At 43.1% G+C, this 22,034-nt stretch overlaps 1 protein-coding gene across 6 annotated transcripts in view; it reads right to left on the bottom strand.

Moving 5' to 3' along the window:
* The window catches only part of LOC138182479 (latrophilin Cirl), a 362,516-nt gene that overhangs the window by 20,732 nt on the left and 319,750 nt on the right, over positions 1–22,034 (bottom strand). For 5 of the 6 annotated variants that reach the window (XM_069118380.1, XM_069118385.1, XM_069118384.1 and 2 more), the window contains 3 exons: positions 19,300–19,486; positions 3,037–3,143; positions 16–199 (listed from right to left, as the gene is read on the bottom strand). In XM_069118380.1, the coding sequence (XP_068974481.1) occupies positions 16–199; positions 3,037–3,143; positions 19,300–19,486 (478 nt within the window). Of the gene's footprint in view, positions 1–15; positions 200–3,036; positions 3,144–3,479; positions 3,587–19,299; positions 19,487–22,034 lie in introns of all 6 variants that reach the window. The other variant, XM_069118383.1, reaches the window with a different exon arrangement.

The following is a 22,034-nucleotide window of genomic DNA, read 5'->3' as shown; positions in this document are numbered from 1 at the left end:
CAAAAATATACTGACCTTGGCGTGGTGGTTATTGGGAGCGTCGGGGTGGACGGTGCTGGCGGCTGCGGCGGTTGTTGAGCCTGGGGTGTCGTAATCCTCGAGGGAGGCCTGACAGTCGGCTTAGCCGTGCTCCAAACGCTTGGCTGAGAAGCCATGATCCACGGAGGACTCGGACGGGACGTTGTGGTGGTTGTTGCCGCTGCAAGTGTTTCGTCGGTCTCGTTTTAATTCGTCGAAAACGGGAGAAGCACACGGGTGGCAAAACGAAACACGGGCTGATGACGAACACGCGGGAAGAAGAGACGCCAACTTTCAGGGAGGGTTACTCTCGAGGATGCTAAGAGCTCGTCTACGAGCTTATCGGATTCGAACGCCGAGTATAATTAAGAAGGAAAGTGATTCGAGGAGCTCGAAGGCAGAGCCGGGTAAACGAGCTTTTCGACTGAGCTCAAACGACGGGGATATTTTAAACCTCGTTGTAGGCTAGGGGGTAGGGATCAATCTCTGGCCGATTCTCATCGGAACGTTTCCTCTCTCTTACGGCCAGAAACTAACGATCGCACTTTGTTTCTCGTGGAATTGCCACGTCACGGTGAAAACCTCTTTAATCTCTTCGATTCAAGCTCGCCTTTTTATTTTCGAGTGTTCGGGGTCCGACGAGAAATTAATCGTCGCGATAGCTATCGCGATGGATGATTACAATGAAGTTTTAACATTTTCTTGAAACTTATTACCGAAGCTATTCGGAACAAACGACTTTCGATGGAAAGTAACTCACCGTGTTACTGTAATTCGTAATCGATATGGCAAAACATTGATTCGATAACGACGCTTAGAAAGGACAAACGATCGATGCTCTCAGAAACCGACAATAGTATCCTCTATGACCGTTCAAGCTCATTCCAGGATTCCCGTATCTCGAATATATATACGTACGCGTTCCATTACAAAGAGACATCCTTTGGTCTGGATGGTTCAATGCATCGGTCGAACAATCGTGATGTTGTATCGATCGCGACAGAAATATTCCCGAAAACGAAAGGTCTTGGCCATTCGGTGAAGCGAGTCGAAGCGAGCGGCAGGATTAGCCTACCTTCGAGGCCGATATCGCGACTATATCTGGCCTAAGAGGAGAAAACGATCTTTAACCCAAGATGGCGACGGCAGTTAATCCCTGAACGGGATGGTCCGCGTATTTCGCGGTACTATCTCTATAGGGGTCATCTTTATTGGCCGAAGGGGTTGGCGATAAGGTAAAATACCGGACGTCGCCGATGTCCGTTACGATAGTCGGCTATGCAAGAGAAGGACACCCGTATGCATACAGAGGGACGGACGAGAGAGAAATAGAGAGGCTTTCTCGTGGTATCGGGGCTACCAACAGATCCCTTACTCCCTCTTGAATATACACGTCGGTTGGACCGATCTATCGAGCCTCCTGGATATCGATCAGACGAAGAGGATGCGTTTGGAAGCTGTAAAAGGCGAACAGAGAGAGCCATAGAGAGAGCAGAGGGTTGACACTTTATGGTCCAATAAGTGATTGCGTTGCTTGGTGGTTTTGGTAGGTCGTAACCGGTGGGTGTTAACGCTGAAAGGTCAGGAAAGTCAGCTTCATTCGTTCGCTGCTAGTTAGAGTCTGTTTGAACGTCGTAAAGTCTTCAAATACTAGCAACGATACACTCAGGTTATCATTCTATATATAGATGATAACAATAAAGGTGATTTCCTTTTGAACATTTTAAAAAATCTCGATGTCTGGTTCTCTATATGTATTTTCACGCGTTTATGAATCGAAAATGTTAAGCTACTCCTATGGTTATGATTACAATAACGTACGCTGCTTATGTCAATGTCTATATGATATAATATGTAAATAGCTAGCAGTAAAATTGATACGAGTATTAATAATTGATCAGAGGCAAATTAATAGAAAGTACTGATGCGGATTTACTGTAACACGTTTCAACGTCGTTTCGTCACAGTCGAATCGCAGTATCATCGAGCGTAACGATCGACGCTTGCAGTAATCTTCCCTGCTTCTCTTGATCTCTCTGCTGTTTGCTCTTATTGGGTCGTAGAAGAGTTTCATTACGATACGAAACACGTCAGAAAAGTTGGACGTGCAGCCGTGTGTTCCTCTGCGTTACCGATCCCTACGATCGATTTCTCGATCGCAAAGATCACGTCTTCGCCAACCCTTCCACCTCTCTTCTTCTCTCTCTTTCCTCTCCATGCGATCTTTTCTTTTCTTCACTTTATACTTCGTCTGTCTGGAGAGTGCATAGCCGATGCAAGCCGCTGGAAGATCTTTATCGGGACACGGGCTCGCAGTTACGTGGGCAACGTGAATCATAAGCGCCGGCTTCGGGAAATTCTAATCGATTCTCGCGGTCAGTTGAACAGCTTTTTACCCGTACGCTATGTATATAAACGGCCTGATAAAAAAAGCGAATATCGAGCTCTAGAACATGAGAATCTCGAGATGCGTACCATCGTTCTCGAGAATCGCATAGATAAAAAATCGGCTCCTGAATTTTTTGCCTGATAATCATCGATATCGACGTCGGGAAAAAAACTTAACGATTATACTTGTTATCGAAAGATCAGCTGGTTTCAGAAAACGAATTTAAAAATCAGAAACTCCTTCAGTTATAAATAGTTTTCTAAATTATTTTGTAATACATGTTGAACGTGTAATTGGTTGATTATAATTAAAAAAAAAAAAAAACACTATGAATTTTTATCGATAACGTATCATATTAATCCTTAAGTAAAAATTTAAATAGGATCTCTTTAACGACCGAGTACAAGAAGAGTACAATTCGATTGATGTAATTTAAGTAATATTCTAATAATCGCAAAGGTTTCTTCTATATGATCTTGGAAAGGAATATACTGAAAATGATCGCAAAGTCGGCGCCTATGCGATCGTTTGCCGGTATCTACGGAAGACCGTTCGTAGAATAAACGATACAGGGTACAGAGATATTACGAAGGGAAGGGCGCGTACAAAAATGGTGGAGTCTTACTTACCGGACAGGCAACGATAATGCGCCTCGAGGTACTTGTGCGTGTTGGGACAGGGATCGCCGAATTGCAGCGTCGATGCAACAATGCTGCAGTTCTGCTGGTCGTTGCACCTGGGTTGCGATTGGTCGGTTAACATGACAAACGTACACCCTTACCAAAGTGTACTGAACCATGGATCCTGTCCCTTCTCTCTTACCGTTATGGATGCTCGAAGAGGGATATTCACGAATGGAGAGACTTTTTCGACAAAGTTTGTGTCTTTCGTTGATTTTTCGCATCTCGAAGATTCACGCTTTTCTCCAAGGTATTTCGCACGAGTTTTCAAATTTTTTAATCATATTTGTCCATTTAATCGCGTTTATCTTGGAAAAATCGTGATCCTGAGCAGCTTGTGTGTAACTCGACGAAGGAAGATTCGTCGGTCGAAAAGAAAAGTGTGCACCAACCTAGGCAATAGTACTGCGCCTCGATGTACTTCCCGGTTCCGGGACACGGGTCCTCCTCGAAAATCTCGCTGCGTACGTCCACCGAACAGGAATTACGATAATTGCACCTGTAATCGTCACGTGAGCAGAAAAGTCACCCCAGGGGACAATGATAAGTCACGAAGATTCGATGAAATGGATTTGATTAACGAGAATCAATGGCGTCGATGAAATGTGAACCGTGGCGATCTTGGAAGTATCCTCTAACTTGGAGTTTCAACGATTCTTTGACTCGCAGCCCCAACTATGAAACTTTGCAAGGTATTTACAATCGAAAATAGAGAACATTTTTAAGCGTTTCGATGTTCCATTCGAACGTGATATTAGATTTTGTAATATGTTATTTTCAAACGGGTCGCGACAGCGTTCCGGGAGGAATGTTAGTAAGAACAGATGTTCGATATTCACGAGGTACACGTGTTAGCAAATAACAACAGAACAATGAGTTAGTAGAAATAGAGATTTGCAGTAGTTGTAAAAGCGCAGTATACGTTCGTGGTAGGACAGATGAACTCGTATTCGCAACATCGTGCGCCGATCGTTTCGTGTTAATAGTACAACGGTGTGTATGTACAGTGATACGAGTATCATGCAGAAAACTTGAATTCTAAACTCAAGCGCGTTTAAAGATCTCCCTAAATAAAATATTCTTCTCTCTTTTGATCCATAGTTTTCGTTCGCGATTTCCATATTTTTACTTAAAATCGTATACGATCACCGATTAAACCGAAAACACCAAACGAAAAATTTGGTTCTTCTTTTAAACGTTGCACTTCATTCTTGAGTACACTCGTCGAACGAACGCGAAAGTATCGGTGCTACGAAATAGTAAACTTTCGAGAGGAATCCTACATTACAATTGCCCCTTCTTCCGAGCAATACTTTGCAAGAGCCTCCTTCGTTAAAGAGTACCTTATTGCCGTATTCGCGAGGAACTTTTAAAGCTTTGCCCTCTTACAAAGCACAATGGAAGGAAAAATCGTGTTCGACGATGACGCGTGGGAAGCCGCGTGTCTCCGACGACATCGGAGTTTTCTACTTATTTCCAAATCTTCAGTCACTTCAAAGATGTTTTCGCCCGATTCTAATCCCGACGACGCGACGTTTCGTCATTGTTCGCACGGATCGCTGGTCGTTTGATTTAAAGCGAACTATAATCGTCTTACCAACGAAAGCAGCTTTCGCCTCTTAAAACAAAATCGTTCCATTAAAAATAAATCGATGAATTAAACGCGACCTTTCTTCTTTCTTATACCTTTCGCCACTTCGGACGAAGTAAAAAAGTACCCGGTGTCGCTTTCTGATGTTATTAGAAAAATCCCGTTGACGCGAAGGAACGGAAAGAGAGAAAACGCCCGTAACGAACCCGATCGATGACGTGGAAGTGCGCCCGACTTAACGATCAGCATCGATGCGCCTATTAATTAACGTTTCATACAGTTTTACACGTTCGTCTTGTTCCTTCTTTTACAGTATATTATGTTAAATATTCGTGACAAAGTTGTTCAAAGATATCCTCGAATTCCTCGATCGCTGCGTCGATAGAATATTTATTCCGAGGTAATTTTTTAATTCTTTTGAAAGATAAATATGCCATTTTTATAACGTATCTACTCCATCTGGAGCACTGGATATTAGGTACCACTGTACGCTATATAAATAACTCTTTCCCATCTTCCTAGCGAGATTCCACGATATACTATATTTTACAATGAACGCGAACGTAGCCAATTTCCCACATTCACCACGATCAAACAAAACACCTCGCGTTGCTTCGTCGATCCCGGCGAACTCGTCGCTTCGATCCAGCCACGCCGTTTACTTTCTGCATAATACACGCACGCGGGGCTCCCGCCTTAGAATCGGTAAAGTGTGCACGGTTTAATCTCGATCGGGGTCGAGCCATTAAAGCGAGTGCACGGCCCATTGTTGGCCAGGCGGAGCGGTGTGCAGGTGAAAAGCCCACACACGACCTGTTATCGGTCCTCGTGGCAGCTACTATTTCAGAGGATTAACCGGCCTCTGCTTTTCACCCGAAATTTCATCCGAAAACCCCTGTTCTCCATCGTCTCGAAACAATTTTTTCTCTCCCTTCATCGAGGTTGAAACACGGATTTTCCGGGGGCGTGAACACGACGAACGAACAACAGGAAGGAAGGAAGGTAAAAGAGAAACGTTCCTTCGGGCGGGAAGGATTAATTCGCGCCGCTGACACGACGACAATCGATCGCCAACCGAAAGGGCGGGATTCCTGTTGACTTTGCTACGGGTTCCGGCCACGTCAATTTGTCGTGATTCGAGTGGCGTGTATCGACAGGCTACCGGGAACTTCTGGTTACTTCGTGTAATTGGCCCCGCTAGTAGATTACTATGTTATGGGAGAAGAAAACGGGACCGAAACGTTCCTGTTATCGACAAATCCGGTTCGATTCTTGATTCTCGCTTCTCGCACGTGCCTCTTCCATTTAACTTATGCTCCGTAAAAGTTCACGCTTCTTTGAATTCATTAAACGTAGCTGATGGAAAGCAAGAGCGAAGAAAAAAAAATTATACGAAGATCTAAAATTATACTTTAAACGCAGTAAATAAACGCGTGTTTTTTCTCGACAATGTTGGTTCGTGTCGCGATGACGTCGCTCCCCTTTTCGTCAGGGATCGTCCTCCTTGCACGCGCGCCGCCAAATAGAACCACTGGCGAGGGTAAACGTAATTTCAGACGGATAAACTACGAGTGAACACGAAAAATCGCCATTTCGCGGATGTTGCGCCGCTCGTTATTAAGGCCTTCGGTTTCCTTCGACCCCTCTTACAGCCCCTTCTCCCTTTCATCGTTCGTTTCCATCTGAGTCGACATGCCGGTCGCGTTTGCCCGTCGTATCGCGCGACTCCTTTCTGCCTGGTGGTCGTGCTTTAATCATCGATTTCACGACGATTCAGACGAGCCTTCCGACACGCCTGGGCTGACCCCGGATTTGATACGTTTCGACCCGTTCACGGTTCGCCCCGTTATTTATCTGGGCCAACCACTGTTATTTTTTCACCGAGCCGACGCGACGTTTCGGCGCACGAAAAAGGAGTTTCAACCGCGAAAAGCCCGCCGCCCAACCTCTTTTATTTTGCGACCGCTTCCTGTCCAATTGCTTCCCCCTCCCCATATTACGAAGATACGCGTATAATCTATGCATGGAACTTTTGATCGACTCCGCATCGGTTTAATGACCGTTTTACGCGTTACAAAGAGAGCTCTCACCTCGTTTCTGGTACTGCATTAAAATTTCAATTTCGATGAACACTTTTTTTTCTCCGGTTTCACAACGCGTTTGCATGTCGATATTATAAATGATATTCCGATAGATCAGCGAAGAGAAGTATAATAGATAGTTGCCCATAGGTATTTACAGGAAAGTATGACCCAAAAAAGTAATCTATGTGCGCTTATTGGATTGTGGTAAATAGTATTCGAATGGTATTTTACAACAGAGTAGAAGAAAATGAAACGATTCTGAAAGTGGATTGAACGATCCACTTAAAGTAATTTAGTACGATCGAGCGTCAGACATTTTGAAATGTGTAATTTAGCCAACGGGAAAAACGCTAGGAATCCTTAATGAAACTTGTCTATCGTTACGTCGAGTGGTTTTACCGTGCATGCTTAGACACGAATCATATAGCTCCGTCGTTCATCTTCGCGATTTAACACCTTCAAACACAGACGTATTTACATTCCGCGATATGCAAAATTTATCGTTATCGTTATACATATCCGCGTGCCTCAGGTTAGCTCGAATAATTTACGGCTATTTCAAACGACTACCGAAACGTCGCCTGTAAATGTAACAACGCGTGAATTATACAACAGATGTCAAAAACAAAGGAAAATCCGATTCCAGTAAAATTCTTGTTTTAATATATTAAAGAAAGGAAACGATTAAAAAATTGCCTTTCCCTCCTGCTGGGAGAGGCGGCCATTAAAAAACGCCGATTCGATCTAACTGCTAAATAAAACTCGGACCTAAAGTCTTCCGCAAAAGTTTATTCAAATGATAGCTCGAACCCGGCGTTTTTCTCCTATCTAAAATTCTGCCCGATGATTTACGATATCCTTATTTATGCACCTGGCGTTTAATAACGCCAAAGGGAACGGCCACGACGCTCGATTGTCACGCGACACCTCGTCGCTTTAACCTACGTTTCGCGAGCGGAACTTTTGTACAAACCCGATTTTTTATTAAAAAAACTAACTATTTATCGATTATTCAATTAATTTTACAGGACGTCTGTAATTCCTGTTTTCTTATTTTCTATCCTTTGTACTTTTACTCGAATTAAAATCTTGTTATATTTTCATGCGATCTTTCAAGCGGTAATCGAATTGTATCGATCATGAAACGAAGTTTCTAAAACGTTTCGAGTAATTAAAGTTGAAGAGGAAAATGAATAATTACAACCGACACGCGTGAAAAATGCAATGCATTTACCGAAAATATCTAAACGATCTACATAAACGATCGATGGTCAAGTTTTTTGGTCGATTAGATGACACGAAAGTGCCATTCGCGTGGAAAATGACCAGGCGAAATGAGATTCGTGACGATGGCGTGGCTACACAGATTCTGTTTTAACCGGAAACGCGGTCGAAATGGGCGGAAACGTCGGCGGATCGGTACGAGGGAAGCAGAAACGTGCTACGCGATTGATCGAATGACGGTGATGGCGCTCCCGCGCGAAATTAATCGAACGTCGAAGAACGATTGGCCTTCTCTCATCCCGTTGCTTCGAGTGTGGCGTGTATCGACGAAAAATCAATTAACCAAACCCCGACGAAGATTATGAAAAATCGTTTCGGGGCTGATTCGTGTGGCCGTATCTGCGTGGAATCGCGAGGTCGTAACGCGAGTCGAGTCACGCCTACGGTTTCGTCGTTCGGAAACGTACCGGCAGGGGAGAGAAATGCGCGAACAACACACAAATCGAACGAACAGTATACACATGCGGCGGCGGCGGCGGCAGCGAATGTTCGTGGAACAGAGACGAGAGAACACGAGGCGGTTCCCGTTTCGACTCGTATCCGAAGCTCGTGTGACTTTTTAATCGACGAAGGAATTTCTTTGTGCAAGAGAAGCCGAGTACCGTCGATTGTTCGCGAATCTTCGAAGGGGGTGGAGACGCACGAGCTACCGAAAATCACGCGTCGAGAAACGAGATCGTTTTCCTTTGACGTTTTGCGAGAGACACAGAGATACGGTCGTTGCGCGCATGGTCTGCGCGATGCTGGACGCGAGCAAAAGGAACAATCGTGGCAAAAAAGAACCGGACCGAGGAACGAGGGAGAGCACGTCGAAAATTGGTCGCTTTGAGAAACTCGATCATCCGTTTGTAAACGATCATTACCGCGTCACGCGCGATGACGAGCGAAAGAGAGATCCTCTTGGGAGGTTAATAAAACGCTTTTAAATGGTAATTGATGTAGCGTCTTGAAAAATTTTTATTGATTACCCATCGATGATATTAGTAGGATCAGACGATTCATCTCGTATGAATTACTTTTTCAGCGGAGGGAGTGATGTTAAACGTTTTTTTTTAATTCGATGTAATTGCAATATTGTTAATTATGCATTGATTAATGCCAGATATTGTTTCGATTGGCGTAGTAATTGGTTATGCTATGTTTGTTTTTTGATAGGATAACAAGTAAGCGAGTATCGGAATGTAATTAAAATACCGTATACTACTAGATGCACGAAGATTGGAAAAAGAAAAAAAACGATCTGCAATTTGTTTTAGTCAGAACAAGTAATTAATCGATCTTACGTTGTCTACGGAATATTGCACTTCGTCACGAAGCTGTTTCGATCCGCTCGTTTTGCGAGCAGGATGCCACGGATACGTTCACCCACGTGCATTCTGTACGTTCACCGTGCTAAACGATATCCCGTGCTCTTAAACAAATGACACATTTCAAAACCGAATTTTTTATCAAATTTTTCTGACTTCACTTTTTCATCGATCTTTTGGAAATATATTGCGCGTAGTTCGCGAACAATTTGCACGGAACGGTATAATGAATGGACAGCGAAAAGATTTGGTGCAGATTCTCTAGAGGAAATTGATTCAGACTGTGATTGCCGTGAGACGAAAGGATGTGACGAATGTCGACGAAAAAGCCTCTGATCCAGAAAGAATTTTTCCCCAGGATAATTTCCCTCGCAGACACCACAAGGACGTGTGTGCGGCGATCGTGTCAGAGTGGAGAAACAAGAGAACACAACACAGGAGCATCTCTTCGTAGCATTCCGGACGGTGACAAGAGTAAAGGGAAAAAGATCCATGGTAGCACACGTGGCGTTCTTTTATGTATAAGTATGTATATGTTCATTTTTCCTTTCCATTACGAATTAAACCTGGAATAGTAGCGTCGCAAAAAGAGTTCTTAACGTGTAACATGATTCATAAGATTACGCGATATTACAGAACAAATTATTCTTCCCAAAAAGGCCAATAAACAAATTTTTACATCAATTTTTTTCTTAATGACTGCTCTATCTTACTGTCGGTATCGATCTATCGATAAAAATATCACGATTTAAGATCTCCTTCTGCGAATCCTCTAGTTACCGCCACGATCGTTGATTTCAATAACAGTTCTCTCCAAATAAAAATTCACGTAAATAGATTATTTAACTCGCAATTAAGAAATCGTTGATCGAAAGGGAAACTCGTAATGGATCATTGCAACGAATCCGCTAACTGGCCAGCGCAAAGCGTTACAATGATCGAACAGAACGTGCGCACGATCGTGGCTGTAACGAGCTGTACAAACATCCAGCAACTCTCTACGTCTGTAAGAGTACATTATATAGTAAACTTTGTGGCATGCAATTGGTCGCTTGTGTATCAAGATGGAGCAAGGATATCACGGAAAGTGCAATATATACATTGCGTATCTACAAAAATTCATTTCCTTTTTCCGTAGTATAATGTTTTAAATATTACCCTCGTAGCTTTCCCGTTCGTTTTCACCCTCCTTTTGGTTCTACCTTTATTCGTTCCGCGCTTCCACCCTGTATCCGCCTGTGCACCACCCTACAACCCTGTTCCACGAGGGTAACGAGAAATATTCGTCGGACTTTCGCCGCGTTCTCGTGATTGGAATACTTTTAAGTACCTAACTGGGAGCTCTCTAACTCTCTTGCTCTTTCTCTCTCTTCTCTCCTCCTCCCTGTTCAAGTCTCCTCCTCTTAATCTGCCAGAGGATTAAACGAGTTTTGTCGAGAGAACTTGAAGATACGTAGAACGTGTGCGGATACGGTGGTGTCTTATTCTTAGAACGAGTTACATTCGAAACTGGTATAAACGCAATATGGTTGTCGAGGATCTCGTATTAAACGAATACGGTTATAGAGATTCGGTTGGTTCTTTAATAAAGTCGGTTATAAAGCTATATGCCGTAGATAAAGTGCCTGGCGAGCTAAACCTCCTTTTTTAAATGTAGTTCCGAAGCATCGATTAATTATCAGGGATGAAAAGAAACATCAATGAAGCAATCTTTTACACAATGATTTAAGTGGATAATCCTGCGATTATATCGAGCAGCGTAGAAAATCACATTCTATTAACTGGGATCAACGACAGTGTCGTAAAAGCGTTCTCACGACGGTGCCATGGTTGGGAACCGCATTGCGTTAATAGTTTATCGACGGTCGAACGCTTTGCTCGCCAATTACAGTCAACGTCTATTAACGTTTCGACCGACCATTTAAGGGACTAATGAAAATCCCGACCAGAGTAAGCCTCTCGATCGTCCTCGAGAAAAAATTCGAGAGGCGACCAGACAAACATGTTCGAGTGTATTTTTTGAATGAAAAAGGACGAACGGTCGATTGAAAAATCCGACGAAAAGGTAGGACGAGCGGAGAATTGTGCTGCTGCCTTTTAACGAACAGCCGGTGAGATTGGAACCAGGCGAAGAGAGGAATTAAAAAGAAAAGAATCAAAAAAACAGAGAGAGAGAGAGAGAGAGAGAGAGGGAGGAGAAAGAAAAGGCAAAAGAACAGGAAGAACGATCGAGGCTACAATCGAGAGGCGAAGAGTAACCGCGACAACGGCTACGATCGCGTTAATGTCTTTTGATTGAATGAAAGAACTAATTTCGTATAATACGATTATCGACGAAATTCTCGAGACTGCAATTAGTTTAGGTTAAATGCCAAGCCGGAACGAATCGAGATTGGAAAGGGCTTGCAAAATAATACAAGTTTATCGAATTAAAGAAAATCAGAAAAGTTCTAATTTTCGATCGGTCGATGGAGATTGACACGGCTTATTTTATGCAAATGCAATTATCGGAGAGAGCACCGTTCGCGAAAAATCACCTCGAGAAATGGCTGGCTTTTCGAGTACGTATCGATCGAACGATGCTCAGTTTAGACCAAACGTCATTTTACTCTTTGACTGTTGTCTTTTGTTGAACGATGCACGTATGTAAGTGCTTACGTTGATTGCTTCACTTTATTTTCATTTATTTCATCCCTGATATCTTAGATATTTTAAGAAAATATCCAAGTGAATGTTTCATAAAATTTTGACTAAGAGTACTAAACATTTTATCGAGATCTGTAACAACGCGATAAAGTACAGAAATAGTATCAGAAAACGCGTTCGCGAATAGACTTTGTTCAAAGTGTTTCGTCGAAAAATTACGGATATGTTTACGATTTCCGTACGATCGTTGTATTAGCCAGGAGCAAAACACGCAAGGGACCTGTCACGAAGAAAAATTCCCGCAGAGGAATGAAGGATAAACACGAACAGCTTTTTTCACATCGCGAAAACGACGTGTATCGTGATCATTTCATTAGCGGCTATTCTCCCATAACAGAGAAACTTGTTTATCAACGAGGCACCGGGAACCAGAGAAACCAAGCTTTCCTTTCTATTTATTTTCCCGTGTCTTTCTTTGATCGTGAAATGGGTGTATTTTGACAAATATCCGACAGGACAAGATAGAATTTCGTGGTAGACGTTCTCATAATTGTTTGTTATCCCGGTCAAGATTATGTTCGGCTGATTGCGGTACGAAATTACGTTCTTCTCACGTTTTCTGTCATGGTTAATTATCCTCTTCCAGGACGATGACGAATCGTGAAATTGTTTAATGTATCTACGTCGGATCGATTACGCCGTAACATATCCCCGTGTAGCGTGAAACAATATCCTTTCTCCACCTACCCTCGCCTTTGTACTATTTTTCTCTTTCTCGTTATGCTCATTTATGTATGTCCCTTCTTTTCTGTCTATTTTTTTTTCTCCCTTCTCGTTGATCGCTCGTTATTAACTGGTAAACTAACAAGCACCCGGGAATCAGGAAACGTTGAATTTAATTTCCGAACGTAACGAGAATCGACACGCGCTCCACACGTATCGCGTTGTGTCATCGATTATCGTCGGTGTATAGCCGCGACTGGATACAGAATATCGCGAAAATATAAATATTAAGAACACAAACACCGAGTATCGCTTCATATAAAATATTTTTTTATTTTTTTTATTCCTTTTATTACTCAGTCAGACCTGGACCACCGTGTCGTGTTTATTAGTTAAATATTAACGCCTGTAATTCCGCGGTGATCGTAACTATTTACGTTAAAAATATTTTAAACAACTATCGAGTCGAGTTTCTCTTGTATTTTTTATTTTTCAATGAATTGTATTGCGTTGAATGATCAAACGTTGGGAACATTGTGAATCGTAACGGTGACTGGTTTTCGTTTGTGGAGATACCGTGATGAACGAGAAGAAAGAAAAAACAAGTTGATAGAAAAGAAGGTTCGAGGATCTTGAAGTTTTCGAACTGGTTCCCTGGCCGGTCCGAGTTAACGACGAGAATCGAATCATCGAGTGGCTATTAGCGCAATGTAATTACGCCGCGATTGCGCAACCTGGTGGAAAGAATTCGTTCCCAGAAGGTTTGGGATGGCAACAGCCTCGCTACGAGTTCTTTCAGCTACTTTTCTCGATGATCACTTTGTATTATAGCGTGTATACCTGCTCGTCAAGCTGTCTCGAACGTATGGCTGGTTCGCACGAAAAACTTTGGAACTTTTACTTTCGATTACAGTACGTTATTGATGGAGAAAATTTCGAAAATTCTTATTCTCGATATTTTATAAATATTGTAATACAATTATAAGTATTTGATGAATAAAGCCAGAATTAGAATGACAACGTTACCAAGTTATGTATCTCGAAAATATTGGACATATTTATCAAAAGTTAATCCTAGATTCAAGTATAGATAGTTATAAAAAGAAATATATAATTGATTAAAATCTGATCAACGAAAACTTTGAATAATGAAGATGTTTTTGTCACTTAAACGTTTCCAATTTTAATGCGCTTTTATTATGTATACTATCTGCGATAAATTTATCGTGTCTTAATCATCAAGCATTACCACGTACCAATGCTTCAAAGTATCCAATTAGACGAAGCGCTAAGACAATTAGCAAATCGGTTACGAAAGTCTACTCTACAAATCACCGCAACAAAAACCAAGCCAGTAATAGTATAAAATGCAAAACGTAAAAGAAAGATCGTAATGATCGATCGATCGTGATGCTTCGAAAGAGGTGATTACACTGATTTTAAACTGTGCCTCTTGGTGGCGAGCTGTTAATACGACACATAAAACGGAACTAATTTTCACGCTGGAGCCCGCGACCAGTAAATTGGTCATTCTTTTCCGATCTAATTGCTCACCGGCTTCTAGCGTGGCAGATTAAGAGTGGAAAATCCAGCAAACCAGCCGCGTCATTTCTCAACTGGTGTAATGAACATTTCCACGGTTACGCGCGGCGCGCGTCATTAATTCCGTAGACTGAGTTTCGCAGCGAAACCCGGCCGTTCAATTTCATTAATCGTTCCGGCAAAGCCGCCCCCTGCCCAGTTTCACTTAAATCGTAATCTCGTACGTGCCCAGCGCACCCTTGATAAATCTGTCTCTAACCGGCCTGTACAACCGTCAATCCGTCGTTTCGACGCTGATTTCCGGCTTTGTCCGTAGCCCATCGCTGTTAATCCGCGATCGATGTTCCTCAACATGGCGCGTGAATTAGACGATTTCTCGATGAGAAGAGTTTTTCAACTTGGATATTTTGCTGAAGCAAGATTGCGAAAAGTTTCTTTGGCCGACGCGTGAGACTTCGATTGGTCGATTTTTGCGGGGGATTACCTCACACGTATTTCAAAACTAGAAAAAGTTTTTCAGGAAAAGTAAGAAAGTATTACTTTAATATTGACAAAAAGAACAGTCTCAAGGAAACTAGGATGATCGAATATTATTTAACTATATCATATTGTAATATCTAATGATAGTTTTCGATCACAGAACTGAATTATTTTGATTTCTGACGCTTGAAACACATGCGCGATATATACCCGCGATGTCCCGCTGCTTTTACTTTTTAGATATTTTATTATAGATCTGTTACTTCGTTTAAAATACCAAATAATTACATAAATAGTTACGATTTGTTCGAGTGAGTGTCCTAATACTTGTGGCTAACAATGTCTATCGCGAACAGCGATGGATCATAGCGTTGAAACGATAGATACTAATAAATCGTGAAGGTAAACTAAATCGTATAATCGTTGAAGGTAAATTTGATATAGGGAAGAAGCTAACGAGCATAGATAAAGAGAAAGAGAGAACACACTCATAATTCCACACCGGTATAACTATAGAGATGCATTAGGAGGAAGTGGCGAGTGTAGCTTGCGAGAGAACAGAGAGAAGGATGACATGTATCATCCTCAGAATTACCGTGAACTACTTGTCCCTTGATTTAGGATACGCTTGCTCCATTTTGCTTACCTCTAGAAAAAAAGCCTTCCTAAGGAATAATGTTAAGAGAGGATGTTAAAAAAAACGCATTAACTGGCATATAAGAGTTTGTGAATGGATATGTTCGAGAAATCTACGATCTTTCAGCTAGAATTTAAATTAGAATCGAAATCGTTGGCGATCGACTAGATGTACGAGATTTCTGAAACGTACACCAAAGATTGCATAGCTGCTATTCACAATGCCAGGTAACGCGTTAATGAGTGAAACAAAGTCTCATTATTCACAGGGATCGCATTAACAAAGGATCTTTCGGAGCGAAACACTGTGGAAGGTAGACCCAGAACACCTAGCGGTAAATGTTTCAAGCGAGAGTATATACATGCGTGTGAATTTTTATGAAAGTCGATGCACCTTGCCCCAACTACACCCTGGTGTTAAAAGAAAGAGGAGGTTAAACGTAACAAACGGGATCGGTTATTGCAAAGGATGTAACAAAGATCAAACGAACGAAAATAAAAGCGGTTTCAATTATGCGAAAGTTACGACTACTCGTGAACGAGATTCTCGAATCGAGCGAGTTGATAAAAATTCGCGCCGTTGATTCTCGATTTTTGGCTAAATGAGATGTCCTCGCGAGAAATGTACCAGAGATCCGACGCTTCTCATAGACGACGTCGACGATAACGGTGCCGATAAGGGACGATCCGCGTATCACGTTAAAGCAGTCCAGTTCTCGTTCTGATTTGGAAAAATGGGATGCGGATGATCAAGAGCAAATATGCAATCCGATCTGGAAATTAAACGATCTACTAATACGTATCCGAGGTACAGATATTTTTCTACGAGAGAAACCGTCTTCGCTGGTACACTGCTCGCGATATTCGTTCGATATTCAGCGGCTAATATATGTACTAATATATGTACTATCGCACAACGTTTTTCCAGTTTCGCGGAATATACTTTTGAGACACGGCAAGAAGAAAAGGAGAAAAAGTCGCCACGAAGTCTAGATGGATCCACGAAGAGGAAAGAAGCAAAAAGGTTACAGATGATTGTCAAGAGAGAACGAGAGAGAATGAGAGAGAACGAGAGAAAAGAGAGAAAGGCGAACGTATACCAAGGGAAGGAACGGTGATTACGATCAGGCAAACTGGTGATCTTCTCGATCGATTCCGCGAAACGAGTTAAATTGACGTCAAACTCTCTTGCCTCGTCTTGCGAAACGCATAGATAGAGAGTCGCCGTATGCACGCGTGTAGAACCGCGACGACGTATACGTGTATGACTCCACGGTAGAAGCAACACCGTGGAACTTCTCCACTTAAAGTTAATCCGGAAGTTATTACTCGTCAGCCAAAGGAGGTCCTTAGACCGACTCGAAGCCGGCGAGAGACGGCGCGGCGCCACGAACTTTAAATGCATTTTTCTGAAAATCTACTTCAAGCCCTAGACGGTGGCACATTTCGATATTAACGCGTGCTTCTAGCGGTTCTTACGCGATTACGTGGCGCTTTTGTATTCTCGCAGTCTTCTTATGTCTCTTTTCCTTCTCTTCTTCTTCTTCCTCTTCTTTCTCTTCCTCTTCTTATTCCTCATCGTCGTTTCGTTTTCTTCTTCCTTGGTTTCACCAACGTAATCGACAACGGGGATCGAGTTTGCTCGCAGCTACCGCTTTCAGAGCTACGCGACGATAACGTTAATGGATACGATTTTGATTCGTCATCGCGATTATCTTTCCCAATTATTCACACTACCGGCACGTCGACGGTCTTATCGTCGTGAGACGTAGCAAAAGTCACGTTTTCCCTTTTTTAGTTTCCCGCGAAACTAATTTCCGCTAGCGAGCTATTAATCACAACGACGAAACGCGCTTCGCGTCAGATCAACGAAATTCTACGTCACCGTTTTCCCTTTGTCTCTCTTCTCTCTATGTCTTTCTCTCTCATCGTTTCCCTTTACCTTCTGCTCTTTCGAATCGAACATCTAGACCAACGGCTGCGACAGATTCCCGATTTCGCCGTGTGCCGTTCAAACGAAAAGAAAGAGAAAAAAAAAAAAAGAAATAAAAAACCAGAATATAGAAAAAGGAATCCGCAGGATATTTCATCAGGTTGGGTATCCTAGAATACGGATCGGTGGAACGTGGATCTTGTGACACGTGGAAATGCGCGTGAAACGCGTGTGTCCATGAGTGTATATATTTCACATGTATACGTTTATGCGAGTGTGCATGTGTTTGAAACTTAGGAGGACGCAAAGACACGAAGACCGAAGGAAATAGAGGGGATGTTCACGAGGACCGAGATAGAGAAGCGACCGCTGAGTTTGCGATTCTTCCTACCGCTCTGATCCGCCGCGAAATACGCTCTTCAATGGTCAAGCAATTGGCCAGTTCGCTGGACCATATGAAGCCGTCCACTCCTTCCTCGTTTTCCTTCTTCTCTGGATATATCCTCTTTTCCCCCATCCTTTACCCCTTCGTTTATTTCCTCGCGATTTCGACTCCATGCTCTTTGCTCCATTTCCGTGGGCGGACAGGGATAGAGATGGAACAACGTCGAGGAAGCTGATGGCTCGTGTCCTTTCGTATCCGTTCAAAATTATTACTCTGATTTTAAGAAATCCGATAACTTTAGTAGAATAATTGCAGTCGCGTGAAAGCTGCCTTGATTTAATAATGTGACTGTAATCTCGAACTACGTTTAATATTTTCTACAGTCAGATATACTGCCGTCCATAAGCCACCAAACACTTGTTTATCTTAGGTGAAACGATTGTTAGAATGTAGGCGTACGATTTCTTGAATTTATTTTATCATTTATCCGTAAGACACTCGATCGAATTCAAACATGTGCGATTTTATACTACGAACTAATTTGCACTATGAAACGAAGTTAGTATTTGCGTCAAATGTCGAAAATAATGCACGTAATGTGGAAAACATTGTACATTCTAAAAAACATTTTGCCCATAGTAGGCAAGTATCCGGTGACTTATGGATGCGAGAGTACACGTTCTATCTCGTTAAACCTTTATCCAACTTGCAAGCTTTCTCTTCACGCTGTTACTAACATATTTTATTACCACATAAATGAAGATGCGTTAAGAACAGTTTCAAAAGCATGGAAAAATATTCGAAGCTGAGTAGATCGATATTTCGAACGATTGATCCGAGAGAGACGCTTTCGCGGTTCGAAGAACGGCCACACATCTCCGGACAGCATCTTCCCTTCGTGCGAAATCGACGAGTCGAATTTCCGCATACTCGACGGTTAATAATTTTTCACTCCCGGGTACTGACCGAACCGTCCAATAGCGCGCGCGTAACTCTGGCTGCCAAGGGATAGATCCGCGCGATCGGATCGAGATTCGCTCGGATAGATCGTATAGATCGGCCTCTCGTCCAAGGTCATCGAAAGACTATGATCGATATATACACGGACACGCGCGCACGGCACCGTTCAGGAAGCGTTTCTCGTTACCGCGAAGGGAACGAGCTAGACTCTCAGGTGTCATGCTGGATATCTCTCGAATGGAACGGTCGTAAAAGCTTCGCCGTGTAGATACCGATCCATGTGGAAAGTCGGATCGTTCGATAACCCGGGGACCAGGTGACAAGCGCGATCTATGCTCGATCGGATCGGACGTCTCCTTTAATTGGTGCTACTCGACTCATTAAGGATAGAAAATGCTTGTCAGCCTGACCGTTCCCACTTTTCTCTCTTTTTTTTTCGTCTATTTTTTCTTCCCTTATTTCTCCTCTTTTTCGCTTTCGATAATATCGGCAGAGTTCTAGAACGGATTCGATTTGACGTCGCCATCGTGATTCCTTGACGCGATTCGTAAAATAGGGATAAAGGATGGGGGGAAGAGGCTGATTGATCAGAACCAGTTGCGTATGTAGGATGCAAGTAAGTCGATCATCGGAATACTTACTCGCTGTTCAGCACCCGAAAGGATTTCGGTGACATGCAGTTCACGCTCCAATCGGTGTTTCCGTGCTCGTTGCATATCGTTATCGAGAACCTTCCATAGTTGGCGCGTATGAGGTGGATCAGCTTTCCCTCGCCGCACTCAATCCACAGGGTCTTGCCCTCGCAGGCGTACGCGGTGTCGTACCTATCTGTAATAGAAATGAAACGAGTCCGTCAGCTGGATCAAATATTAAATTCATTCGTGATTCTTCTTTAACATAAAATCTAACGTAAAATCTAAATGAAATATCGTTATCTCTTCTATCAAAATAATTTTACCAATCTTAATTCTTCTATAGACGATTCTGGGTAAGAAAACGTCGTTAATAGCAATGCCTGTCTCTTCCAAATATAACAACCATTTATTTTCTCGTATAGAACCAGTTTCCCTGTCGACAAAAACCGACAGAAATATTCCAGCTGGTCAAGACAAGCGAAAACCACCCTTCACACTATAGCCATGCTTCGTTTCGCCCTCGAAAGTCGTACGCAACGAGGGTCTAATTAGTCAGCGCGATCGCCCAACAATGAGAAAACGAATAAAATACCAAAGTCACGACTTGGTTCTAAAGAAATAACACCAACAACCCCAACTAACCCCCTGCACCTCCCCTTTAGCGATAGACTGTAGAGAGGGGGTTGAATTACCGCGAATGAATAAGGAGTCCAGAGTAAGAGGATGAGGGTCGAGATTTCCAAGCGGCGAGAGTCAAGGATACGTCAAAGTAGCTTGCACGAAATTACAGTGACGAGTCGGTTGTAGAAGGGTGGCTCGGTGGTTGTTACCGGGCAGGCTGAGTCAGAGGGTGCATTACCGGCACGCAGTTGGCTGGGTCGTGTCGCGTTGCGAAGTGTAATGGAATTAAGATAAAGGACACCGGTGTATAGACGCGCGTATACAGGAAACACAAACAATGCGACGTCGTTGAGAGAGAGACAGAGAGAGAGTGTGAGAAAGAGAGAGAGAGAGAGAGGGAGGCAGAGATCATGGCTGTTACGGTACGGTTCGTGGGATCGACTGACAGGAGGTCGAGATAGCCGGCTCGAGCTCAGACCTCGACTCTTTGTCGATCCTACCCCATTTATTCGCTGCCACGGGGATTTATTCCGCGGAAAATTTACCGGAAGGTTTCCTTTGAAAGAAAATTAGCGAATTTACAGGCGCGACTTTCTTCGAAGAAAAGTCCTCTCGCTTTTGCTGCTTGTTACTTCTCGTCGTCTCGTGATACGCGTCTGGCAGCGTTCTTCCGGGGCCACGGTTGCTTTTCTTCCCGCGAATGCAGACCGTGGCTCGGTTTAATGGCCGCGAAAATGGCTGAAGTGTATATTCTGTCTGTCTCGTTTACACGGTTTAAAAAGTGTGAAATAAAGGTTGAAAACAGGGGACGTTAGTACGATGATTACCTCGGTTTAAAAAAGAATCGACTAACGAAGTAAGTCTGTCGTGAATAATACGCATAAACGATAGTTTGTTCGTGTACATCGATATTTCATTCTTTCCATTTCAGCACCTAGTATCGACAATTGCGATTGTTATACACGTACACATGGAGAAGCAGACGTTTGAACGAGATAAAAGGAGTTGCTAAGAAGACTAACAGCTAGAAGAAAGGGTCGTAAAACTAGGTCCAGGCTTATTTAGACGGAGGAATGATAGATCTGCCATAATATTGGTGTGCCATAGTGTTCAGTTCGTGACGGAGGGCGCAAGCGGTGTGTCCTGAAGAAGGAAGAAGGCGGCGAGTAGTACCCCGGGGAACGGACCAAGAGAACTAGCACGGGGGCAAGGACGAGAGGAGTACTATAGTCGGGGAGAAGGGCTGTAATAACTCTGTCCGTGAAAGCCCCGTCGTGAGTTCATTAGTTCCATACTGACGCGCCACAATGCCATTTTAGACCGCTGTTAGGACTTTCCGCAAACGATGCAGTTGGTACCACGTTTCTTGCTTCCTCAAAATACAACGAACACGTCCAAGATTTCTAAACAAATAGCCTGCAGAGGGCGTATACTTTTACAAGAAAAGGCAGCATAACTACACGATCGATATCGGCTCGTTACATTTAATAATGTTTTTACAAAGACGCGAAGACAATTTTCCCTAGTCACGGTTAAATCGACGAACAAAGGACAAACGAGAGATCGCCATAATAAGGTAAACTTCCAGCCTATCGCCACCGATTCGGCCGGAGTGTATACACATTAAAAGAATGTTCGCCGTAAAAACGGCAGGGCGATCCGACCGGCACGAAGAAATGCCGATTTTACGGTATCTCGAAGGCTTTCCATTACCGTAAAAGATCTCAAGGTATTCGATTTAAACGAGAACAAAATCGCCGGTCACGCTAGGATGGATTCCTGGAGCTTCGGAAGGGAGCGAGGAAATAGAAGATTTTATAGGATCCAGGTAATTTCTCACCGCTTCCCTTCCTAGGTGTTCGCGTCGCGATTAAGCGGCACCAAGACACGGGCCACGTTTATTCTTCGCTGTGGTTTGTTCGTCGTTAATTAACCGTGTCTCGATAACACCGTAAGCGGAAGGTAATCGATATATGGCGTCATCGTAGTTCGAACAACATCCACACGACTGAAACAGAAACAGGAATGGCGCGGTACGCGTCGTACTACGAAACAATCCCACGATAAAAACTTTGCTGCTGTTGCCGAGCGTTGCTATTACGTAGAAACGGAGCGACTCT

Source organism: Bombus flavifrons, chromosome 8 (assembly GCF_040668555.2).
Source record: "Bombus flavifrons isolate JBK064 chromosome 8, iyBomFlav1_principal, whole genome shotgun sequence".
In the NCBI taxonomy this organism is placed as follows: Eukaryota; Metazoa; Arthropoda; class Insecta; order Hymenoptera; family Apidae; genus Bombus; species Bombus flavifrons.
The sequence above is the reverse complement of the archived record's forward strand: the minus strand, read 5'-3'. Positions and strand labels throughout refer to the sequence as shown.